This window comes from Rhipicephalus microplus, chromosome 2 (assembly GCF_043290135.1).
Source record: "Rhipicephalus microplus isolate Deutch F79 chromosome 2, USDA_Rmic, whole genome shotgun sequence".
NCBI lineage: Eukaryota > Metazoa > Arthropoda > Arachnida > Ixodida > Ixodidae > Rhipicephalus > Rhipicephalus microplus.
In genome coordinates this window covers 143,896,178-143,923,620 of record NC_134701.1, presented here as the reverse complement: position 1 = coordinate 143,923,620, position 27,443 = coordinate 143,896,178, and the positions used below count along the sequence as shown (strand labels likewise).

General features: G+C 44.4%; 1 protein-coding gene across 2 annotated transcripts in view; it reads right to left on the bottom strand.

Moving 5' to 3' along the window:
* Positions 1–1,671: 1,671 nt before the first annotated feature.
* LOC119169402 (scoloptoxin SSD43) overlaps positions 1,672–27,443 on the bottom strand; it is a 53,981-nt gene continuing 28,209 nt past the window's right edge. The window contains exons 8-9 of one of the 2 annotated variants that reach the window (XM_037420490.2): positions 13,843–13,936; positions 1,672–1,995 (exon numbers count right to left, since the gene is read on the bottom strand). In XM_037420490.2, coding sequence (XP_037276387.2) covers positions 1,813–1,995; positions 13,843–13,936 — 277 coding nt within the window. In that variant the 3' untranslated portion in view covers positions 1,672–1,812. The remainder of the gene's footprint in view (positions 1,996–13,842; positions 13,937–27,443) is intronic. The other variant, XM_075886894.1, reaches the window with a different exon arrangement.

Sequence of the window (27,443 nt, the reverse complement as noted above, 5' to 3'; positions counted from 1 at the left end):
TTTTACGCTGTATGAAAACTTGAGTCATTACCTAAATGTCGAAAATGTGGTGTTTACTGTAAAGAGACGTATTTTGTTTAGGTGGACCGACATTTGAAATGTATGTTTTCCTCAATGAAATGCAAACATATAAACACAAAAAGGACTAATTGTACTAACACTCTCAATATTTTTTTAACTTTTGCCCCTGAGGTCCTGATTTAGGATGGAAGTTTCGTTAGTGAACTGAACTAAATTAATATCGCTTGTTGATGTGTTGTGTATTTTTATGACTCTTGGGCAGACGTACTTATTCAGAAGACTGCACAAGTTTTTTTTTGAAACCCTTGTTTAGGCAATATATGTAAAAGAAAACATATTCACCTGCATGTGGAGAATAGTCTTCTTCAGGTGAAGAAATCTTCTCGATTGCGTGTTCCACTTCTGCAGTGAGTGTAATGCAACGCGACGGTGAAGAGCTGTATAATTTATGTGGACACCAGAGTAGTAACCTACTACGTTCTCATGTTTCCCTTGATCTCAGACTGTAGCTGCCACTCTACCGATATCTGTTTACAACTACGAATTCGTGGGCCTTCCTATATTCATATTTATCATCAACCCTCTTCCTTTTTGGAGCGTACAAAGCCTTGCTACGATCCTCCCCCCCGTACGAAGCAAGCATCCTTGGCTGCAGTGTAATTGTCACAATACTGCTAATAATAACTGAAGTCCACACAACTAGTCCAGAACAGATACTCGGTGCCCATTTTGTGTAGCTTTGACTGGAAGCAGATTTGTATTTCTAGTATATATTCTTCGATTTGCCCAAAATTATCACATCAAACTTTACCGCACTCACTTCTGTTGTTTATTACACAAAATGGAATGACATTTTTCTATCCCCTGGAAGAAAACTTGTTCTTTATATGAGAAATCTCGTAAATCACACCTCCTGTATCTTTCGGTGAGCGCATATGTATGATCACAATATTCAAACATAATCTGTCACTAACAGTTAATTGTACAGCTTGCGGTTATTGTTAGACGTAGCCCTGGGTGCTCTACGGCTGCCTAAAAAATATTCCTTGGGATGGAGAACTTTCTAGCAGCGAATGTGCATGGCCATCCGCTAAAAACCTGTGCCATACTTGGTAGTACAGTTCTTTATAATATTTTTGTGCTCCTTTGAATGCATTTTATGTAAGTTTAGAGTTATCAGCGGCAGTTTATGCCATTTTGTCATTGCTATTCAGCAGAACTAGCAGTGACGTGAATTTTGCGTTTCTAATTTGACTAGTGATCCTAACAATAATTAGGTGCAATTTATTTATAATTAGTTATATACTTCAAACACGAACAAATTCTCTTTTGTGCAAAACTAAAAGAGTGTCCCATAGTAGTATAGTGCTTCTAAGTACAATAATTATTTGGAAGCGAAAAGCTACTTTTTCGACATTAATCAATTGTCTTCGCAGCTTCTAGAGAAACGTGTGCAGCCCAGCGTCGCGCAAGCTTTCACTTTCAACCTTGAGTGCCATGGTCACTTCAATAAATCAGGTAAACACACCCAAACTTTGCATACCAAGCAGGCCGATATCGCTGAGCACGCTCTTTAGGTACGTGTCAGCAAATGTTGCTCTATAAGGAGATTTTCAGTGCAAAGCCGTGATTTTGAAGCGGAGCACTCAATTTCGTATTGTGAACGAAAGGTAACTAGGTGCTTTTTAATGAGCATATAGAATGACAGTCATAATCAGGGCAAGAAATTAGTAGATACTAAGCTAAAACAGTCATTTCTATCGTTGTCTTCTTTCACTTTTGCGCTGGCTGCTACGACGTGCAAGGCTCTTGTGTCGGGTAAGAAGAGCGCAAGGTGATCGAACGCACGTAAATTATTCCAATGCAAACTGCAGCCATGGCGATAATGCCTAGTAAGAAGAATGCGATGATTCCCCACGGCGATCTGGTGCTTCCACCACTGCTGTCCAAGCCATCCGACTCTCCTGGTGTATACTGCATAAAAATAAATTAACAGTAATTAAATATCGTTTTCTTTTGCGCATTGTAACCTGAAGTATGAAAAATAGCCTTTAGTTGAACGCATTCTTTTTTGCACAAAACCTGGAGATTCACCGTATTACTTAGTGTCGTATTATAAAAACTGTTGCTAACTGTAGCATAAGGTGTTTTGAGCATTGTGCAGGCAGAATGAACAACTATACATGAAAGAGTGATATACCACCTGCCCTAAGTCAATTGAGGACCAAAGGGGTAACGATGGTTTTGCCCAGTTATACTTATTTCTACTTAGAGGAGCCCAGCGGCACTTTTTTAGGTTGCCATGTAACGGACTCACAAAAAGAGTGTATTGTCTTACAAATACACAGCCGCAAAAATTTTCAGAATCCATTCAGTACCAGCGAAGTTACAAACATTTGTCGTACGGAGCTACTGCATTCACTCTTCTCTGGTCCCTATGAAAGCGCAAGAAGCTAAGTAGGGAGGGATAGCATGGGAGAAAAATACATCCCTCACATTTAGCCATATTGAGTACCTCTTCTCTTCTTAAGGGCGAAACATTTCTTTGCTTACTGCAAGCACTTTTGATGTCCATATAACTACACATCTATATAGCTGTCAATCTACTTAGCTACCTACGTCTGGGTGCGCTCGTGATCATACCCTTCTCTTGGGGCCAACCAAAATTAGCACGGGAGGGTAGGTAGTTCGCTGAATATGACTCGCTCGCCACGAAATAAGTATGTCGTCATCTAACCGCATACGTCGTCGAAGCTTTTCCGCCAGACGTTTGGCACATACCCGTGGGCAAGTGTTTGCCAAAGGAGATTGACACTTTATATCAACCCCGGACCAGTGACTACATACATGGGTAATTTTAACGTGTGAGCGTTAACAAGAGCCAACATCGAAAGCATTAACCAGGTAAATGAAAAAAAAATGTCCGTGTCACGGCAGGAATCGAACTCCCAAATTCTGCATGGCAATCAAATATTCTACCACAGAGCAACGCAAGGTCTTTCTACTGCTTTTCAGATAAAACCATAATATTCGTTAAGTGCAAGTTAGCGAAGCACTGCTGCATTTCAACTCGATACCTTTAAAGAGCTCGTAGAGCAGAAATTCCGATGCCGGCGTCATTGCTGGCGTCAGTGTTTCTCTCGCCGCCTGAGTAGTTCGTTGTGAGCGAGAAATCGTCATCATGTGCGTGTACGAAGAGTCGTGGAAGATCAAAATAAAGTAACTAATAATAAATTCTGGGACCGGGTGGGGATCAAAGCCAGGTGGTTTTCATGGCAAGCGGGCGTTCTACTACAGAGCCACGCATCTGCTTGTGAATACAGTGAAAATAACTTCCTATGCTTCGAATATTGCAGTCAAAGTAACTCTTACTTTAGAAACACACACGTCCTGTAGGCTTGCTTTGCTGTACATCATGTAATATTGCAGTAATAATGCGTGGTACAAGCGTACATTACCATCGGACATACTAACAGTTGATTTTAACTACTTCCTTGTTTGAAGCCAGCCACCCGCTACACTATAGACTCACGCGTTATGACACGCATTCATTTATTTAGGGCCACCTAAAAGCATCTATACATAATTGTCTTTTAGACTCACAGGAGACGCCATGTTGAACTGATGAGCGTTTTTTTTTCTAGATTTGTTATGTCAGAATATGAAATTATTGTGGTCGTGAAACGTTGGTAGTGCCGGCAAAGCGCTTTTTTGCATTGGTGTTCACCGTAGTACTGTTTGTTTATTTAATACGAATACTAAACTGCAACGTTATGAGTCCAAGATGGCGGCGCTTGGGCTTTTTGGAAAGTGGTGTATATGAAGGCAGAAAACATTTCACATCCATAAATACTCGTAGTTTAAATCACGCTCCTTATTACAAAGAATGCACTGGGGACTGTATGTTGCAACCGTCCGCAACTTAGAAAGCCAAAGGTTAAGGCTCCCTGAATATTTCTTCAGCCACGTCATTACGCACACGACTCACACGCATCCTACTATCTACAAAAGATAAGCTAACTTTACATGTGCTAAGAATAAAACCGGACTGAAAAAGGTATTTAAGTGTAATCAGGAGAAAACCGCTGCGAAAAACGTATTACTCTCGTTGGAGCGAAAAAAAAAAGCGCACGAGTGAACTGTCATGTACTTGAGGTCATGAACCCTTTTCATAAATACGCCACTTGACGGTGAGCTTTTCATCAGTTTCAATTTTGCAAACGCTTCTGGGATAGAAGCCGCCAAGATGATGTGTGCGCGCGCTTCGTACGTGCATCCTACCACCAGTGAAAGTCGTTCCACAATAGCGCCTCTATTTTCAACGTGAAATATGAAAATTCCCCTGTAATGTTTTTCGTTGACCTATTTGAGACAGAACGCAGCTCACACCAGCAAGGTATTCGTTTTTTTTAATTTAGTCGTTCTGACTTAACGTTTCCGTGCTTGCGAGAAAGTCCCACCTGAAACGCTGAGCGACCTCTGCGTCTACATGAAACGCTGTTGGTGTCGTCTGCTCCGGCAGTCTATACATGGCGGTAGTTCGCGTAATGGGCGCTTCTGGCGTCCTTTTAAGAAAAATGTCTATTGCAAACCAATTTACAATATATTGGACATTATCAAATTCGCAATGCTAAAAAAAAACTACCACATGTTTTGCTCATACATGAACTTGTTTTTGTGCTTCAGCCTTTTACGCACACAAATCAATGCCTAAATACGCTTTAAGACATCCAAAAATGAGTATAAGATCACTTCCTTTATAGGTGGCAGCTGTAAAACCCATCCGTGCTTAACCCCGCAATTTCGAGTGCTTCTGTAAGGCACAAAACGCATCGACATTGACAATGTTCGCTAAAAGGCACCACGGGTGTCACAAGCAGCCGATAAAATGTTTCCTGGTAACAAGCAAGCGTTTTCAATGCTGTGGCGCACTGCGTTACAATGCCCAATTTATTGAATAAATTTCCCATAGCCGAATATCAAGTGGGTATAAATTAACAAATGATAATACTCACCACTTTGGTGACCTAAAATGTAAAAAATGACATAAAAAGGTTTATGAGGAGGAATTTGGGATCGCAAAAATATATTCTTTATGATTAACTAAGTATATCAAACACACGAGAATGCTTCTGATCATTTGAATTGTCATGATACTGCCAAGTTTCTAGCTGCTGCATTTGGGGACTAGCTCAACGCACGCAGCCAGCGTTGTGTTGAGCTTCACATAATGAACTGCAAGTAAACTGTGCTGCTGCCCCTCGCAATATTACCTAACGTTTCTGGAATGCCAAAGGAGTTTCTTGTGGACCAAAAGAGCAACGAGAATAGAGAAAGGCTGGGAGTTGAGCTATGCAGAGAACATGCGAGAAATAAAGGGATATATGCGTTCAGTCTTCGACGCGCCGCTTCAAACGACTTGTCATGTGCTTCACAGCATGTCATAAACGAGACCCAAGGTAGCGACGACTTCAACGGCATTGCGTGCCAGGATGTCGTGAAACAGAAAGTGGTTAGGACTTTTACAGTGACCGCGCAACCTCGTAGAACCGTCAGTGCCACGTAACAGCCATTGTTGAAAGCTTCGCAAATGTGCAGTATGTGGTCTGCGATGCAGTCTTTCCACCGTGCGCAGCACGTGATGGATGCTCTTGTTCATCGTCAGCTAGCCGCACTGTTATCTTTTTAACCAATGCATCCTGCATTTAATGTTATTCCTTATTATGTATTCGTTATTCATACATAGGTCCGCTTTGCCCAGCGGCGTTATAACAGGGTGGTTATAAAAATGAAAACACGTGTGTTAGTACGTGTGTGCGTGTGCGCCTTTGTGTATGTGTGTGGGTGGGTGTGGGTGTCCATTAGATGGACAGGTTAAAAAAGGCGAGCTCCTCGTGATGAAATGTTTGGCAGACCCGAGTTATGTTTTTCACCAGTGTTGACATATTTCACCTTTATAAACCATAAATTATTGTCAGCCACCAGCTGGCATATCCTTGTGGACCGGATGAAAGTTCCTGCCCTGTGCATAATGTTTCTTCTTGTACCGTGTATTTGCCAGGAAGCATGAACCAACTGTGCTTCTCAAGCTGCCTCCTTTTCACTGCTCGGAAAAGCATTTGAGAATCGCTTGTTTACAGATGATCAAAGCGAAAATAATCCACGTTGACGCGAATGGCAGTAATTCTTGATTCCGCTGTGTTTTTCCTATATCACTTGTAGACAGTGATGACGGTGGTGATGACGATAGTGATCAAGCAGACACGACTGCACATTAACGTCTAGAATACAAAAGGTGAGATAAAACTGCCGTCACCCTTTGTGCGTAAACGTCGTCACGAGTACTCTTTTGGGATGTGACAGCGGGAGGTCCCGCGTCAGCGCCACCAACCCTGCATTTCGGCTGGGTTCACACTTGTATGTATTTGCACGCGGTACTGCTTCTACTAATCAGTATTACAAATATTTATTCTTCCTTGCTTTTCATTATCAGTAGCGAATCGTTACTAGGGGGACAATAACTACATTCTCGTCGAAAGACGATAGTCTTGCGTCTGCAGAGAGTGAAAAAAACGTTTATTTGGTGTTCTGCGCAAGAAAATCAGTGAATGTTAATCTGGACGTGCTACGCTAGAGTACCTCCAGCCCGCAGCGGAGTCGAACGAGCGCCTCAGGTCACGTCACACGGGAGACATGAGCGCTATCTGGGAAATATTTGGATAACGAAGAGCGTGTCATGCGCGCCCGTTTCGTAGGTGATAAGGTGTAGAACGCAAGGCGACGAGCAGGTGCCTCCACCGTGTTGTCTTAGCGAAGCGTTCGAAACGTTTGCCTTTTTGTGCAAGCGTTGCATAGTCAGTGCAGTGGGATAAACGCTGCGATCCATAAAATTACCTATGTAAGCTTTTTCTAACAAACGACACACATGCAGAATATCGACGTGTTCTTATGGAGCCTCAGATATGCGCAATATTCGCTTTTAAAGACGATTCTTTCTTGGGTACCTTCGACGCAAAAATTTTGTTCTGTCTGTTTATCTGTACATTTGTCTGTTTTTTCACCCTTAATGTACCCCAAACGGCACCAAAGTGACCAGACGATACTCCAAGCGTCCGACCCCATCCGCCGTGCCCACCAATGTTGCTCAAGGTTCAGCGTTCATACTTGTGCGATTGTCAATTAAAAAGCAATTATTGAGCATATCTGAGGCACCATAACAACACGTCAATATTCTGTATGTGTAGTTTTTTCTAGAAAAGGCATACACAAGTAATTTTAGGATCGAAGCCTTTATAACGCTGCACTGGCCATGCAACCCTTGCCCGAAACGGCAAGTGTTTTCTACGCTTTGCTAAGACGACACGGTGGTGGCCCGTCGCCTTACGTTCGACGCCTTATCACTTCAGAAGCGGGTGTGCATGGCGCGTGCCCCGTTTTCCAGGATAACTGTCAGGTAGCGCTCATGTCTCACGTGTGACGTGACTCCATGCGCTCGTTCGCCTACGCTGCACGCCCAAGGCACTCTAAGGCAGCGCCTCCAGAATACCATTCATCGATTTCGATTGATTGATATGTGGGTTTTAACGCCCCGACACCACCATATGACTATGAGAGACGCCGTGGTGGAGGGCTCCGGAAATTTCGACCACCTGGGGTTCTTTAACGTGCACCCAAATCTGAGCACATGGGCCTACAACATTTCTGCCTCCATCGGAAATACAGCTGCTGCAGCCGGGATTCGATCCCGCAACCTACGGTTCAGCAGCCGAGTACCTTAGCGACCTTACCTTACCTTACCTTAGCGCAGTACCTTAGCGCCGAGTACCTTAGCGGAAGAGTGAGTGAAAATTAGATCGCCTTGCAAGTTTACGGCGCGTGGCAAGGGAGGGCAGATTAAGCGATTTCAGTATAGAACATACGCTTTCACACGGTGAGTAGGACGGCGCTATGAAGCGCGCAGCTTTGTTTTGAACTGATTCAACCAGGTAAGCCCTTGTGTCTCTCTAACCTTGCCTAGACCCTTGCCTAGACAACTTCACATTTTCTAATACATTGATGAACACAAAGCAGGTTGTTTAGAGCATTTTAAGTATACATATATAATAAAGACTATTTTAAGTGTTTGTTACACATACCTTCGTTATAGGCGCTGGTGTGTTGATATTTTCATGTTGTGGTCGTACAATTGTTTTATTAAAGTTTCCTTCGTCTTCCGTCTGTAATGTTAATTATTTTCAGGTAGTAGAGCCACGATAAGACTGGTACTCTAAAGATAAGACCCAGAAGCCCTTTTTACATGAGTAAGGTTGTTGTCACTACTCATTTACACGCGTTTGTCCTTCTTAAGTACTTGCCTGAACAACAAGACATCTTCTTGTACATTGACGAACAAGACGCAGTTTTTTTTTCAGAGGCAGGCCGTACATATATATATGAAAGACTACGCTGAGTGTGTGATACACATACCTTCGTCATAGGCTCTGGTGTGGTGACATTTTCATGTGGCGGTGGTACAATAGTTTGATTAAAGTTGCCTTCATCTTCCGTCTGTAATATTAACGCTTTTTTAGGTACCGGAGCCAAAATAAGATTGGTAATCTGGAGAGGAGACCTAGAAGCCCATTTCTCAGCTATGCATTCTGCACGACAGATAGGGGGAATTCAGTGAACGCAAAATGAGGCTTTGAGAAAAAGTATTTGTATTCGTCAAATGTCTCTGTAATGTATCCGAAACAACAAATATGTCATTGTCTATGATATGACCGATATATTACATCACCAAACAAAAAAAACGGATTCTAAAACAGACATGGTTTTCTTTAACGTTAACCGAGATTCAAAAACATTCCCCTTCAGGCGTGGATTCCCATCAAGCTTTTGTAAATGGGCTGATGTTACGATGCGTTGTTCCAACGCAGCCGATGTTCTATTTGAAGAAAGAGACTCCGGTGTAATGCTTAGGTGCAGATTTTATCAGAAATTATTCCAAATTAGACCACAGTCAAAGATTCAGTCATTATTAGCTCAAACATGTTCAATTCTATAAGAAAAGTAAAAATTGGTCGAAATGCATGCACCATTCTATCAGCGCTTTTACGTTTATTTAGAAAAAGAGAATCATAATTTTCGCGTGGCTTTCAGACGTGTAACGTCGAATGACTGGTGGAGCTGGCTATTCAGCGCCATAACCATCCGGAGACTCAAATAGTCTTACATACATTAGGGGTAAATATTCCAGAACCTTTTGTCATCTCAAGAAGCATGTAAAAATTGGCACGTTCCGTTGCAAGTTTGTACAAGTAGAGCTCGCTTCGCTGCGCGCCTCTACAGCTTATGTACACTATTGTAGACATAATCCCTGAAGCACGTATAGGTGCACGTAAATACAACGTTCTTCTAGAACCACTGGTTACGGCAGTGAAAATCGAATAGGTGATATGTAATAAACTTTCACTTCAAAGGGAGGCAACAGCGCACACATTTGCTAATTCACGTGTTCCTGAGACCAAAACCATCTATGGTTAGGTGGACTCTGCGTGCGTTCGCGAGAGTGATTCTTTGCAAAGCCCTGGTAAGGAGCTTAAAATATGAATAATAAATAGCCATTGTTCACATTACTTCGCGACACGTTCATACTGATTTGTTTCTTTTTTCTAACCTCATGTTTCACGGGAAATAATAAGCGTGAACTAATCATTAAAAACCGCGTGTTAGCTGCACTGCGGGGTCCTTGATCAAGAGTCGCGCAACGAGGCCCTTTTACAAGGAACATAACGTCTATGGTTTCATAGTGTGGTCAGTGCACACAATTTCCCGCCATAACTTTTTGCCACCAGTCGTGCTTTCGTCATATCCGACAGGTACGCAACCAGTTAGTTGGTTTGACGGAATGTTGGCTAATTTTAAAGATTGTCAAACAAATTATATAATAATATTGTATGTTATTTCATATACTTGGGAAATAGTCATTTCATTACGCTACTCATCGTATTATTTAGGAAGAGTTGTTTGGTCATTGTATCCTTCCCGTTCAATCCATTTTTGTTCAGTTAAGCGTGAAACGAGCCGTTACTTGCACCGTGATTCTCTTGTACTGAGACACAGCCCTTTGAGCTGTAAAAGTTAAAAACGTTTTAAATTTTGTTAGTTGTAATGAACGCATCATGTCGCTAAGCCACTTCATCCGGATGTGGTGGTGCTACACAATTCTGAGAGTATGTAGGTTGTCCTCCCCCTGAACAGCGGAAAACGCTTTTAGGCACTAAAGATGTCGGTTCAGACAAACTGAACCGATCGGGTTTTTGACCGTACGGCAGCACATAACGTGGAAAAACGGGTTTTTGTCGTGCATTTACGGCACTGCCTTCATACTTAAAACCATTGCCTTGTCTTGCCTGACATGTGCTGCCACACTTCGGGAATACGTGGAGGTTTCTTCATGTGCTGATGTTTATTCGTTCGTTCTTTTTTGTTTCGCTCCGCACAATGGCCATCCGGCAACCGCTTGTGAGCCCGAGTGTGTTCACAGCTCAGCTGGTTTAAAACAAGTGCCTTTATTATCATTTTCAACTCTTGCCATGTGCTGCCATGCTTAGGGAAACTGATTTTTAGTTTTTCTCATGCGCCGACACTCCTGTCTATCGGATGTCGATTTTTTATATGCCTCGCCTGGTGGTGCGCCAGATGTCACTTGTGCATTCGAACGTGTCTGTGTTGCGGCCAGTTTCCTGATCGTTCAGTTTTCATCCTTGGATAGTACTGCCACGCTTCTCTGCCACAGCTACCGAGAATTCATCCGCGCGCTCACTCTCGCTGTTCGCTTACGCTATAAAAGCGCGTGCTGGTTGCTCTGCTGCTAGTGAATAGACAAACAATTCTTCCAATGTGGACTACTGCGAGAAAGCTGAATCTGGTTCAATCAATTCTAACTCACCAGACAAGGACTTGCTTATGAGTTGCGACTAGGAAATTGATGAGAGTGTAACATCTCAAAAGCATCAGAGGCGATGTGATTAGGATTGGATCAATGGTGACTATTCCGCAGTGTTTAGCGTTAGAGCCCAAACATTTTTTTTATGGGAAAGCATTACGTAGCGCTCATTCATATATATATATATATATATATATATATATATATATATATATATATATATATATATGTATGTAATATAATCAACATGGCTCACGTATATATATATATATATATATATATATACGTGAGCCATGTTGATTATATTACATATTCTTTAGTGATAAAAAGTAACAAAGATGTTTTTGTTTAGGATTTTGTTTAATGTCACTACGGATAAATCATGTGTGTGACAACACCAAATTACATTTCTGTCCCTTTACCGTAACAAAAAAAAACATTATACACAACTTTTTTCTGAAATGTAATGGTTGGAAGAGGTTAATGCACCAATAAAAATTCCGTATTTTGGCCATTCAATTCTCAAAAGAGAAAAACAATGAACCTCGACAGGATTCATTTGGTACAGCATCTAACAATCATTTTCTAACTGTAGCTGGTTGCTTCCGCTGAGTGTTAGGCATTCCTCTGCTTTTTTTATGTGGAGCAACACTTCTGAATCTCGGTCAAAGGAATGAGGGAGCTACACTAACGAATGATTTTCAAGAGTCAAGATCTTGTTCCTTGTGTGCAAGACTCAAAATGGTTGTTTCTGTAGAACACACGTAGTTATCCTGTCTTTTTTTTATTTCACACAAAATGTCCTTCGTGGCCAACAATCTCTGTGACTATATATACTCAAGACAGCCTATTTCGCTTGTCGTTTGTTTGCGTACTTATAGAAGGCTGGTTTCGTCAATGGTGAGCGTTACCAGTCTTCAGGTGACCCTGAATGATAAGAGAAGTGTTTGTTCACCAAAGTTTGTGCCCAATCACCACATACTCAGCATGCGCTTCTACTCGTAAAGTTCAAAGGCTAACGACGAAGTTTTTAAAGCATTGTGTGAAGACTTACTTGCTGCAAATTCATACAGCAACTTGGTCAGCGTATAAAGTCTGCAGGTGAGGCAACTTCAGTCTGAATTGGGAGTTGGTGACTAAGGCGAAATAGTTTCGCGAGAAATTAATTTTATTTATATTTTATGTTGTTATGAAACAGGCTTTAGTCGTGAGATTTTTCCTTGCTCACGTATGTATGCAGAGCACAATAAGTAGATATGCACTTTGGTAATAAATTTCTTGGTGTGCTTTTGTAACGCTACTTAAAGAGCGTGAAAAGTCATATTTTAGCAGAAATCATTATACTCTTTGGTGGTGCAGTGTGTTTTCGAACATTTCGTCGTTGCTATGGTATCAAGTGGCATGACCCTGTGAAGTTTTGTGGACACCTGATCATCACATAGTATTCGTACACAAAAATACACAATATTTACCGATCAAGTACTAAACAAATCCACCGAACATTTCTTGTTCTCACTTCATTTCTTAATATGAGTTGCCAAAGCAATCCTAGACTTTTTTTATTTGTGAATATAAAGTGCTGAGTAAATGTTGCCTGATCTTATTGCATCATTTATATACACGATTTTTTTTGGCCTCGACTCTCATTTTCTAAGATCATTAGCTCATCATCTGCTTTGCCCTTCTTCTGCAATAAGAGGAAAACAAACACTTTCACGTAGACGTGCTAATAGCGCTGCAACTTCGGACACTGCTGTAACGCTCAGAGAAAGTGTTGCGTGAAAAGAATTCAGTCTTTACTTAGCACTTAAAAGTAAGAGTGAAAAACAAACAAGCTCTAAACACATAACATATATTGTTAGAATGGCTATACATCTTATTCTATACAGAGGCAGGTAAACTACTCGAAGGGAGAGCCATAACAATCATTCTGCCGAAATATTCCCCCACGCTGAGCACGCAACACTAATTGAATAGCGTGTGGGTTCAAGGCGGAAGGCATTTATGCTGAAGGAGTAAAGTAGATGCAGATATCCCAGCGTGCGTTGCCAACGAAAGGGTGTTTATTGTTTAGTCTAAATATCCTGTGCGCCATTTCGGTACAACCAACGAGATGCACCCTTGCAAAAAGAAATAACACGTCGTAGCTGTGCAGGTGCTATTATGCATTTTCATGCCGATGGCATCTCGCCATTACCACGTGATTTATTGACGTCCTTTTGTCATTACGCCACCTACTGCGCTATGCAATAAAAACGTACCTACAATGTACTGAGTTTGCGCACAGATGGCTATGATATTGTTATCTAGGACGCTACAATAATAAGCGCTGAGTTGATACTCTGCGATTATTACTTTCTCTAATGCGTCATTATTGTATATGGATACCAAAGCTGAACGAAAACAAATAAAAAATTGCCATAGATATCCATTAAAACATAGAACACTGCTAATATACACGCAACCTTTATTTGTATTTATGCAATCATGCATATAAGTAATCATGCAACCAACCATTCATGAATACTAATATGCATGCAACCTTTAAAATGATTAGCAAATCAAGGAATTTGTAATGGTTGGTTCGTGATTTTTTCATTGCCTGACGTTTCCTCTTTTTCGGTTTTGCAATACATGAATAGAAGGAACACCCTAAAGACCAATTCAAATTACGGACTAAATTTGTTCTCAATAGCATTTTTGTTGTATAACAAGCTCCACGCTATCCGAATAGCATCAAACATGCACAGAAAATGTCTGTCGTCATTGTCTTAGAAGTACGTAACATACTTTTCTTGCATTGTAATAAGTGTGCTTATCTTCTTATCAGCAGGGCGGAGACGGCTCACAGTTGTATCGAACTATGAAAGCCTGAATAAAGTATGACTTACGCATAGACCAGTAGCTTTGTCACACACTGTTCCCATTGGACACGCACTGCAAGCTGCTCCTATCTTGTACATGCTTTTGCCGATCATGTTGCCACTGCCAACAAATAAAGCAATCACTTGGTTTTTACTAAACCACAGCTTCAGTGCAACTGGCACAAAATAGTGCCACCAAGACTCTTATATAATTGAAAATAAAAGATCAGTGATGTGCATCCCAGTGAGGTATGCGTATCGTGGGCCAGTCAATGGTCCTCATAAGCTCTAACTGAATGCAAATTCTTTCTTCAGCCTTTATTTAGTAGACCAACAGACCACATCATTCACATAAAAGTTTGCAATGACAAAATATTTTTATGTATAGCAAGGTAAACAATGTAAAAACAGAATGATCAAAACAAACAACCACTTATTTTTCGGGTGGCTAAGCTGACGTCATAGCATGAAGCGCGAACATCTGTTTTTTCGTCTTTTACGCAGACGCTAAGAAATGTCTACACTAAAGGCTCCCACCCAGCGATGAAGGCCGTGCCTTGTGGTGGTTTCTATTCTTGGGATGTCGTTGTCAGCATCCACGCGAGATGGCTTCTAATGTTATCTGTTGCATAACATTTCAAAATCAACATATTGTTACGGATGTGATGGGTTTATTTACAATGGAAAATGTCAGCACTCTACCGTCACTGCCGAATCACCATCGCTCGAGCGCGTCCGATCTCTTCTTCTTCCTCGCTCTTTCAGTCCGCGTTACATTTCTCTCCGGGCCAGACGAAGCTCACCGTGCGAGTAGAAGCGATCGGTTGTTGTAAGGATTCAATCGGGCAATGTGCACAATTTGCGTCTTGCGCAAACGCCGGTTCTGAGCTGTCACTTTCGCAACAGTGTAAGTGATGTCACTTAAGCATTGAGTAATGACGAATGGTCCTGAGTACTTAGAAAGAAACTTCTGGCAATGTCCCTTCTTTCGAACAGGCGTCCACAGCCAGACCAAATCACCTGTAGCGAAAGTCACGGGCGGGTGTTCTGCGTCGTAACGGTCTTTCGCGCGAGCGTGGGCGGAAAGAGTTCAGAGCCGAGCAAGTCGACGAGCTTCTTCGGCGCGACACAAAGTCTGCGCGACACTGGAGTTTTCGTTCGTCGAAAATGGAAGTATGGTGTCAAGAAAACTTTGGGGATGACGAGCATAGTGAAGAAAGAAAGGCGTATAACCTGTGACTTCGTGTTCCGCGGTATTAAAGGCGATTGTACCAAAAGGTAATACGGCATCCCAGTTCTTGTGATCCGCTGCGACGTATATTGAAAGCATGTTGATGATGGTACGATTGGTGCGCTCCGTGAGGCCATTGGTCTGAGGGTGGTATGGCGTGTAATGGCGATACTGACACCCACAAAGCCGTAGCAACGCTTCGACAACGTCAGCGGTAAACTGTCGACCGCGATCACTTATCACCACACGAGGGGCCCCGCGAGGAAGTATGATCGAGTGTAGAAGAAACCACGACAAATCAGAAGATGTGGCTGAAGCAACCGCCATCGTTTCAGTATACCGTGTCAGGTAATCTACGCACACAATAATCCAGTGGCGGCCGGTGGTAGACTTAGGGAAAGGGTCCAGTAAATCTATGCCGAGTTTTCGAATGGCGATGTCGGTGGCTTAACTGGCTGCAGTGGGCCGGACAATGGTGTGGTAGGTTGTTTGTGGCGTTGGCAGAAATCACAACTTGCGACGTAGTGCTTGGTGGTCTTCCAGAGTCCAGGCCAGTAAAAAAGTTGTCGGATACGGTGAGGCGTTCGGGCAAATCCAAGGTGCCCGGACGTGATGTCATCGTGCATGGCTTGGAATACCGCAAGACGCAGGCATTCTGGTACGACGAGGAGTAGTGTGGAACCATGTGGAGTAATTCTTGCGATATAGTAGGGCGTCATGAATCACGAATAGCTTGGCGCGTTTAGAGCTACGAGCCACATCAATCATTAGTTTCAGCGAAGGTCTACGCTGTTGCTCGTGACGGAAGACATCCAAATTTGGGAAGTTGGATGAGATTGTGGCCAGGTAGTTGTCGAAATCATCATCATAAGCATCCACAGTCAGAAATGGAAGACGAGATAAGCAGTCGGCATCTGCGTGACATCGACCGCTTTTGTAGGTAACAGAATAATTGTATTCATGAAGCCGTAAGGCCCAGCGAGCCAACCGACCAGCTGGGTCACGTAGTCCGACAAGCCAACAAAGCGAATGATGATCTGTGACGATCTTGAACTGCCGGCCGTACAAATAAGGTCTGAACGTTTGGACGGTGAAAACAACTGAAAGACATTCTAGTTCGGCGACCGTATAATTCCTCTCCGCCTTAGTCAAAGTACGACTTGCATACGCCACGACGTGCTGCTGGCTATCGTGATATTGAACTAGCACGGCACCAACACCAATACCACTAGCATCTGTATGCAGTTTTGTAAGTGCCTGCGAGTCGAAATGGCGCAAGAGGGGCCCGGAAGTAGGCAAATACTTCAGCTGCTCGAAAGCAGCCTCACACTCAATGGTCCATCGGAATGGGGTGTTTTTGCGGAGCAACTCTGTCAGGGGATGAGCAAGCTGGGCGAAGTCTTTGATAAACCGACGAAAATAAGAACACAGGCCCAAGAAGCTACGGAGATCCTTCAAAGACGTCGGTTTCTCGAAGTCTCGAACAGCACTGATTTTGTGTGGGTCTGGTCGTATACCATCCCTGTCAACTAGCTATCCAAGCACAAGGGCTCGACACTCACCAAAATGACACTTCTTTGCGTTTAAAACGAGACCAGCTTGTTTGACGCAATGTAGAGCAACGCTAAGCCGATGGTTTGGCTCATGGAATGTCTTGCCAAAAATAATTACATCATCGAGATAACACATACATATCTCCCATTTGAGACCGCGAACGAAGTAGTCCATGAATAGCTCGAAGGTATCGGGGGAATTGCATAAGCCAAACGGCATAACGTTGAATTCAAATAATCCATCAGGCGTGACAAAAGCACTATTCTCTTTGTCAGACGGATGCATTGGTATTTGCCAGTATCCAGACCTTATGTCGACGGACGAAAAGTATGCGGCCGAGTGCAGACAATCAACAGCATCGTCGATGCGTCGTAGCGGATACACGTCTGTTTTTGTGACGGCGTTGAGACGGTGGTAGTCTACACAAAATTGCCAAGAGTGCTCTTTCTTTTTTACCAATATAACAGGAGCTGCCCAGGGACTGCTTGACTCTTGAATAACGCCTTTATGCAGCATGTCGTTGACCTGATCGGCGATCACTTGCCTCTCTGACGGGGATAGGCGATAGGGTTTCTGGCATATTGGTGTAGCATCTCCCGTGTTGATGCGGTGGTTCATACGGAATTCGGGCAACATATAACAACGCTTGTTTTGAGCGAAATCAAAGACTCCCGCGTAGCGTGTAAGTACCTCCTCAAGGACATTCTGCTCGTAAGAAGGCAACGACTTATTGATCATACGTTTATTCTCGGCTGAGTAGTTGAGCGCAATCTGACTGATGGCTGGAGACTGAGACCATTCTGACGTCAATTGTGGTCTGCTCCTCGAACGTTCCCAGTTTGAAACCGGCTGGTAGAACAACAGGCTCTGAGGCTGCGTTGAGCGCCCACAAGCAAGCATGTCCGTCGATGGCTGTAAGGACAGACCGTGGGACCAGCCCATTCTTCTTGATGGCGTTTGCATGATCAGGCTCCACAAGTCCAGTGCAGGGTCCTGAGCGGACATGAGAAGAGCATACGGGTACAAACACTGCTGTCCGACCAGGGATCGTCACATCTTCAGACAACGAAAGAGCATCGATGGGCAGAGTCGGAAAATCGTCAACTATTGCTGCGGGCAACGTACTTTGTTGTTGAATCTCTCAAGTTCCACAGTCAAGCGTAGTGCCGCATTCATGAAGGAGGTATATCCCTAAAATGATGTCATGAGTTGAGCGAGCCAGTACAGTGAATTCAACTCGGAAATTTTGTTCACCAATCGTGAGTACATCTGAACAAATACCAACAGGGCATAACGCTTCGCCTCCAACTCCACGAAAAGTTTCTTTGTGATTACACGCGAACTTAACTTTGTGACCCAAGAAACGATGTTTGAAACGAAGGCTCATAACTGAAACCACAGCACCAGTGTCTACAACAGCAAGAGTATCTACACCGCCAATACACACACGCACTTTGTTCATCAACATCACAGCAGAAGGAGGAATTGGTGAAACGAACCGTCCCGCGACCGCACCTCCGTCGGTCGCACCAGTTAGTTTTCCAGCTGATGCGGGGGAGGGGACCGACAACGCGGAGACGGCGACCGGCGGGACCGTGTCGGAGGCGGCGTCAGGCTTCTCTCGGATGCGGGGGCCTCGCTGTAAAATTCGTTAGGCCATTGCTGTCGGGGACGGTGGTCGGCCGAGTGAGAGGTCCTGGTTTCGTGCATACGAGGCGGGTGTGTCGAAAAACGTGGCGGCCCAGGCGTTTCGTACATACGAGCCGGATACGTTGAAAAACGTGGCGGTGCAGGTGGCCGTCTGGGACAGAAGCGCGAAATATGCCCTGGGAGACCACATGTGTAGCAAACGGGGACTTGTCGACTTACATTAGCGGGAGCAGAGGTGGCAGAAGTACGCGGAGACAAGTCGTGCTCCACAGGAACATTTTGTGATGACGCATAGTAATCTTCTGGTAGAGGCCTGGTTGACGACGGTCGGAGGTTCGCAGCGGCACGTCAAGATGATGACATTCGGTGGTGGCCACGACCGTCGGGAAAAACGGAAGCCGCGGGGTAAAATCTGCAGTTTCTGTGCGTGGTCGGTTTTCGACGTGACGCTCTCGCATCCACTAGGGAGGTGGTTCGGGCACGCGGCGAACGAGCATTGGGGGTGAATGCCACCTGCTTGAAGTCGTACGAGCTCTTCTCAAACTACCCGACGTACGAGGAAGGAAATGTCTTCGCAGGTGGCGACGTCTATACTTGCGACAGTGGGAACATTGTCCAAGCACCCGAACTTGGGTACAATTCCTCGGGTCTTCAACGCCTCGAAAGCGCGACACTGCTGCCTGAAACTTGAAGGAGTGTTGAAGTTTTCTTTTGTTATCAAAAAATTGTACACGTCCTCGGTGATGCCTTCTAACAAATGACCGACTTTGTCTTGATCCGACATATTTGCGTTGACAATCCAGCAAAGCTTCAACACTTCTTCAATGCAGGTTGTGCACGTCTCGCCGGGCAACTGACTCTATGTGACAGCGTTTGCTCAGCTTTCTTTTTCATGGAACTCGTGTCCCCAAAGCCTTATCAGTTCCTTAAGAAATATATCCCAAGTGGGGAGGACATGTTCATGGTTCTCAAACCAAAGCAAGGTTGTCCCGGCAAGGAAGAATACTACGTTCACGAGCTTCGCCGGTGCGCCCCATTCATAGTAGCGGCTCACTCTGTCGAAGTGTTTTAGCCAAGCGTCCACGTCTTCGTCAGTTTTACCTGAGAAAATTCGTGGCCCAGGTGCCCAGTAGTCTGGTTGTCGAGGTCGACGGCCACCTTGTGCCATGTCGGTGGCACTAGTGGATGCAGCAGCGTAGGACGTCGATGGGATTGCAGTGTCGTCGTTCATGCTGATGTTGTCCGGAGGTAGGCCAGCTAAGCGTCTGCTTCTTCGAAGAACTTCTGCTGCGGGGTACAGGATGGCAAGTTACCCAGCACCACTCCACCAAAGCTGTTACGGATGTGATGGGTTTATTTACAATGAAAAATGTCAGTGCTCTACGGTCACTGCCGAATCACCATCGCTCGAGCGCGTCCGATCTCTTCTTCTTCCTCGCTCTTTCAGTCCGCGTTACAATATGATTATAAGGAACGCCAAATATTGAAGGGCTTCGGAAATTTCGAACACGTGGGGTGGTTTTAGTATGCATCAAAATCTGAGCACAATGGCCTACAGCATTTTCGTCCCCACCGAAAGTGCAGCCGCCACAGCCTGAATTTGATCCATCGACCTGTGGTATTCCATGGCCAGTGCCTAGAGTAATATAAAAGGTCAAGAGAGGAACACTTCCATAGGCCCCTGCGGCTGATTTGGGTTCGCAGCACACCGAACGTGTGTGGGAAAACTTCGCAGCCTCGGAGATGGTAGACCGCACAATGCACTGCCTAAAAGGCTATTTTGTAGTGGCTAGAAATACTATGCAGCCTCCGAGAACACTTTTACGAGGTCGCTCGTCTCTGACGTCATACTTAATTTTTTTTACCGCGTCGTATGCGGGCACCGCAAGGGCGGCAAGCACACGATGTCAATGTGCGTTTGTGCACATATTTTAAATATAGCTTGAAAATCTTTGGAGGAGCGAAAACATTCATTTTCAAGTGATCTTGGTAAGCACATGTCCACTTGGTTACTATTTCATAAGCACAGGCACAAAGAAAGGTTCCCAACTGTGAGACGCGAAAATACAGCAGCCATATTAATAATATAAATTAAACACAAGATATAAACTTATAGGCAGCAATGAAAGAACAACCGCAGCAGATTAAAACTGCAATAAACGCACACCACTACACGTAAAGCGTACATTGCTGCACGCCTGTAGTTGCCTCAGCACTTGACTCCGGCAGGAAAAAAAAGAAAAGATAATGTTGCCTACGTTTTTTTCTCACCTTCACATTAATTTTATCCTACACAGTTTACATTGCTCTTTCACGAAAACCAATTATTCACACGTAGTTGCCGCAGCTGGAACAAAGCAATTTTAGGTGTCGTGCAACCCGTTAATGAGGCAGGATGTTTACTCAAAGATTACGCATCCTAGCTATAGCTAGCAAACAATTTTCTAGATTCACCATTTATATCTAATTGCACTCGTTAGAGCTTCAAGCGATTCGCGGAAGGCACAGATAAAAATACTGAGCATAGCTGCACTTTTCACAAATGATAACCTATGCAGTGAATTTGAAAACACGTAGTGACACAAAGAAAACCTAACAACGCGAATGGCGGCCTAATTTCTTGAGCCAAGAAACAATTTTCTTGCAAACGTGCTGTGAAGCATTCCAAGCAGCTTTTTTCTGTGAAGCGATCCACGAAAACAGTGCGTGAAGAGCACAAATAAGTTCTCTGCGCCGAACAGCACAATCCCGGAAACGTAAGGTTAAAGCTTCAATGACAAATGTAATACGCACTTCACATAGCATTGAAGGCATTTGTACCTAGCAGCAGCCGAGCTGAGAGGCAGACAAAACAAGCGAAGACCACGACGCACGCCGGTAACGTTATCGCGCATATTTATGGCAGCTCCCTGCTGCTGCCCGTACTTTCATTTGCCGTACATGCGCATGAACACGAAGCGTGACAACGTTGCCGTCACGTCGACGCCATAAGCACTTCTCTCGCTTCGGTTCATGCCTCATCCCAGCCCGATGACATCGCACTGTACAATCAGAGAACACCTGAATCGCAGACGATAAAAACCATTCCATGTGCAAAAAACGTAGACGTATAATGCACTAGAAAAGGTACTTTAGCAAATAAATAGTACGCGTGTTTCCTTGAAGCAGTGAGAGCTGTGTTGCCATCTCACGGCTGTGGTGAAGCTGCGTAGCTCAGCAGATGTTTGGCCCGAGTGATCACTCCTGTCATTTTTATGTTACACTATGGCCAGCGTCCGATGTGTGCAGACGTGTTTCGAGCGCACTCCTACGCTATTCACACTTGGCCGGCACTTCGCTGTCAAGTTATCCCGGCAGCTGTTGCTGCGCTAGCTGCTTGTGCGCTCGTTATCTTACGGCTGCAGGTGATACTGGGAGGCTGTTTTTTTTTTGAGCTCGTGTGCGGCATCGCCGCCCAGCTAGCTGCCGGCGGCCATTGCTGCTTGTATCACCCCCGTCATGGTTTCGAGCTTTCATGGCTTCTCTGGAGCTCTGCGCACTCCCAACCGACCTTTCTGAGGACATGGACTTACAGGCATCAGACAGCCTCACTGCCTCGGTGGTACTTCCGACTTTAACGAACGATTCGGCTGCCGTTACCATGTCTTCAAGAGTGCTGCTGCTGCCAGACACCAACCCATTCGCCCCACTCCGGGAGCTCGAGGAACAAAATACTATGAAAAGAAAGTCTAACAATACATTTCATTAAGCTTGCATAACTCCTACCGCACCGAACGTAGAGAAACGTGCGCGACGTTCGCTTCTACCGACGACCGAACGACAGCACCTTAGCATGCGCAAAGATCACTCCCACATAAGAAGTGCACGTCACACGCTCCTTCCTTCCGCTCGTAACGAAAACGAAGACCATAGTTGGATGGAAGTTGGCTATCGCCGAACGCACCAGAAGCGTTTGGTGCTCACAGTGCCGCCGACCTCATGTGCCTCATGCTTTTATCAGCACACCGTTACCCTTCGGCCTAAACAACCATGCCGCACCATGGATGAGAAGTTCATACGAGCGGATAGAGTAATATTTGGCCGCATTTCAGCTAATCTTAACCTCTCTGAGGAAGACCCACTACCAGAGTTCAGGGTTCACTATTTTGGTCATGCCAACAAGCTAGCAGTCGACGTGACTGACCGGAGGTGTGCAACGCCCTTCTCGTGATAACTTCTCTGCGAATCGTTGGAAAGTAAGTACCATTTCAAGCATGTGAAGCGGTTAATCGGAATCAAATCAGAGACTCCATTCGCAATGCTGGAGACATGACCTATGAATGCTTGATGAAGTCATTGCGCTGCCACAAGCGTAAAATTTTGCACGCACGCCCACTTGGTGACAAAGGCACTAACTACTATAGTACCAATTGCAGGTTACAGCTTACCCTGTAAGGTCGGCCTGAGCTCATTTACGGTCCGTGTTTCTCCGTATTGTGCATGAGTGACTGTTTGTGACATATGTCACAAACTGGGGCATCACCAAGAAGCAATGCCCTAATATTTTGGCAGCTAGATGCTCGACATGTGGTCTGCGGCAACACAAAAAGGGTACGCAATGCCCTAACACAGAACAGGAATGCCACAGCCGTGGTGATTTTCACCTGGCCACAGCCACGAACTGTCCCAAAAGACAAGAAGTAAACAAGAAAAATGAGCAAAAACGCAAGTCGGTTGCCAAAAGCCAAAGCAAGAAAGAGTACACGCAGACTATGACACAAGGTTTTGCAAGACCCATGCTAAAACCAACAAGTCATGGTTTATACACTGGGCTATCAGCACCACCAGCTGCACAGTCAGGAAGCTCCGGGTAGTACGGAACCTTCGGATGTAGTTCCTTCGAATGCAAGGAACCTCCGAAGATGCAGTTCAACGAGTGAACGTGCCGCTAATTGGTTCTAGTAACGGTGTACCACGTTTATGAAACTCAACACTGGCGTCCTGTGTGCCACAGCTTGCCTCGAGTGGAGTGATGAAGCATCCTCAAGCGGGTGTAGCTCAGTCAACGGCGCTTCCGCTTACCAGTGGCTGTTCACGTCCTCCTGCCCCAGCGATGCTCGAAGAATTTGAGCGGTGACCAGATCACCGTGCGCCTCAAGTAAAAAGTCCATTTATGAAAGAGTTGAACATCTTATTACCCGGGACATTGAAAAATGCGTTCAAACCACCATGGGTCGCATCATGCTTTCCGGCATGCTCCCTCTTGGCGCAGCTTCGACCACAACCGCAGGAGCACTTGTGATGGGTACACCTTTGGTACCATCGAACTCCACAGCTCCTTATACATCAAAGCCTCACCATGGCTCGCTTTAAAAAATAATCACCATGGATAACTATCTTGCAGTAGAATTTCTGCTCGCTTCGTCGCAAGAGGGCTGATTGATTGATTTGTGGGGTTTAACGTCTCAAAACTACCAAATGATTATGAGAGACACCATAGTGGAGAGCACCACAAATTTTGACCGCCTGGGGTTCTTTAACTTTCAACCATATCTGAGTACATGAGCCTACAACGTTTCCGCCTTCATCGGAAGTGCAGCCACCACAGCCGCGATACGCAAGAGGGCTGAAACCAACACTTGCCTCTCCAGCAAGACAGACGACACCAGTCCATTAGTTATTGCTCTTTATGAAATCAACGGCCCTGTGCTTAAAATATGGGGCTATAAAGGCTACGCCTCGACTGAAGAACAAGCCACTTCTACGAAGACAGCATTGTACATGCGACGACGAGAAACTATGCTTGTGCAGCTAGTTACGCAACCACAGTGCAGCACTGCTTTTAGTGTTCTCGGTTGCCGGGTAGAGTTCTCACTGCAGAGTACAATTCTTGTTCTCTGCGTTTGTGTTGTTTCTGAAAGCACTTGGAATAAAGCCAATAACATGCCGCTTGATCTTAGTTTCATATTCCACTTTAAGAAGGTTTTCGCACAAGATATCATAATCTTGCACGGAGACTTCAGCTGTCTTCAATTTCACCTGGGGATACAACAAATTTAGCCCACGTGGCAGGTACATCATGCACGATGCATCGGAGTACTGGCTAGTGCTTCTGATTACGTCCTAAATACACACGAGGCTAGAACAGACAGTTCACAAAGCAGACACACCATCAGACCTTACCTGGAGCAACCACTAACAGCTATTTCAGTGGGAAGATGCTGCATGATTGTATGGGAAGCGACCACTTCCCCATACTCCCACAATTTCACGCAGGTGACGCCAATACGTAGATAAAGTCACGCGTCAGTACATGGTTCTGCCACATCACACACTGGCACGAATACCGCAATTTATTACAGCAACAGCCTCCAGCGAAGAACATAGACCATCTCTTTTCTCAGCTATGCTTCGCGACGCGGCTGTCACAATCGAGCGCTCAACAAAGAGTGAGTCTCCGAATACTAACCACTACCAAAGTCCTTCAATATTTTTACTGGTAATGAAGCTTCGGTTAAAATTTGATACAGAGACAGGATCAACCACAAGGGCCCGGGCTTCTTCGCCTATGGGGGGGGGGGGGGACGAAGCAGCCTCGGCGGTGAAATTGTGCGGCACGCGCCGGAGCTGTGAAACGTTATTAAATCTAGCCGCGAAGGTTGAATACGTCTTCAGTCATATGAGCGTAAAGGAAATTCCGGAACGTTTTACTACAGTGAAGTTTAGAGTCGAATGAGGCATGCTGATTGCACTGTAAAATATGCTACCACTATAAAAGTCTGTTATTTTTTCCTCGAGGCATCTAGTGAACATTTGTGTATAATCCAGATTTCTTCAATGAATCTGGTAGTTAAAATAGCATCGGGGAAGTGCAGTGGCTGCAACTTCGGACAGCGCATATCTAACCTTTCAGGCTTCATATACTTTGGGTGCTTCTCTATACGAAAAGAGCTAAGTTAAAATAACCTCGCACCGACTATACCTACGGCCACTATGAATTAATCAGTGTTTTTTTATTAGCAAGTTATGAGGATCAAGCAACAGTTTATATGGCGTTTGCCTCGTTTCGTGTTTTGTTTTGCGCTAATTTATCACTACGTTATCGTATACTATAGTGTTCTAAGTTCGGTTGGCTTCGCAATGTAGTTTCTTGGTCCTTTACTCTGCTGTGTAGAAAATACATGTTTTCCCTGTCCTTAATTGTTTTTGCTGTAAAGTCTAAAGCCTTCAATGGCTCTTCAAAAGTTAAGTTTAACCGACTGGGTCCCGCGTCGGAGGTGTCAACATGTGACGCAAAATGATATCTTCTCGCGCTTATGACACATTGATATCGAAAATCGGCTTTCCACGTGTTTACAGCTTGATTAACTTTTTGTACAGCATTTTGGTGCAACTTCTCTTGCGTTGTCACTCTAGCAAACTTCTATTGGTAGCACTCAAGTCTCCGTTCCATATGTAATGGATGTGCGCTTTGAATTTTTCAAGCTGTGAGAAGTTGCATGTAGCTCCGGCTGCTTGAAATATCACACCTCTAAACTTTTTGTCATCTGAGTGCCCGTATAAAAAACGGTGAGCATTTCACTCATTGGGCTTCTGCATTACTTACTGGCATAGAACGAGGAAGAGACGGCCGGTATGCACACCTTTATTAAATGCGTCATAATTCATTGCAGCTACGTCAAGACGGCTCATGCATAGTCGGATGAAGCCTCAACAGTCTCCAACTTCCTGACATTTCCCCTCGATGGTTGGTAGGTAGGTGAACCCTGAATCTTTTTGCACATTAAAAATATGGCATGATGCTAAGGAGCATTCTCGGCACAGCGTCGACTGAAGTGTCGGAAGGTCACGTGGTGACTTGACAGCAACGCTTACGAGCAGCCACTGGTCTACGCAAATGATATCACTCTCATCTAAGTGCTTTTCGCACACATGCAAATTATGGGAAACAAATGTGAAAACCACCAGATTATTGTAGGGGCATTGCGCTATTTCACGTTTCTTGCCGATCGCTGTAGACAGTGAGATGCCGGAGACTTTTTCGTCATTTATCTTGTAACTGTATCGACAACGAGGTACCAAGCTGGTATACGGCATCTTTCCCAATCTTGACTTTAGCCACCAATCAGATAACCTCATTCTAGTTAATTGTACCCGCTTAAAGTCTACTTTGCCTTCCCTGTTTCTAAACTCCTGCGCTTTTAAAAAGTCTGCCCCATTTTTCTGAACAGTAAGGTGAAGCCGTTTACAAAACATTATCAAGTGTTCGACAGTTTTCTCCTCCTCTCCGCACTCACTGCATACCATGTCTACACCTTCGTATTTGGCCCAATATGTCTTGGTTCGCAATACTCCTGTCCTGGCCTCAAACTGTAGAGAACTACCCCGAGTATTATCACAGACCCTACCTTTGGCAATTTCCTGCTTAAAAGTTTGATAGAACTCTACTGCGGACTTCTTAATCATGCCCATTCTCCACATATCGGTCTCAGCTTCCTTCACCGTCTTCTTAACTGTTAATTCATTTTGGTTTGGCCCCCTGCTGTTTTCTAAGTATATACTAGTCAATTTTCTGGTTCGCTTCCTCTATCAGTATCGACATTCTTCATGTGCAAGTAGCTGAATACCTTCCTAGTCCAACGCTCCTCCCCCATTTCTTTCAATCGCTTCTCAAATTTTATCTTGCGGCTAGGTTCCCTGCCCTCAAACGATGTCCATCCCATATCACTTTGTACTCCCTGATTTGGTGTATTCGCGTGAACTCCTAAGGCAAACCTACCTATTTCACGTTGCTTAATTTCTAATCTTGCTTGAAATTCTGATCTCATGCACAAGACCGCATTTCAGAACGTCAGACCAGAAACCATGACCACTTTTCATATTCTTCTCACAACATCCCATCCTATTGTGATTCCACAGTGCCCTGTTTTTCATCCCTATTCCATTCCTGTTACCTTTCGTCATCACATATATTTGTGTTCCCTTAGGTACTCGGTCCCATTGCTTAGCCGTACGCCCAGATATTTGTATTTATCTGTTATCTCTAGCGTGACCTCCTGTATTCTAAGCTCACTACCTTCGTTGTCATTGAAAATAAGGACTGAAGATTTTTTCTTACCGAATCTAAAATCTAACCTATCTCCCTCATTACCGCAAATGTTCATCAATCTCTGCAAATCTTCCTTGTTGTCGGCCATTGCCACTATATCATCTC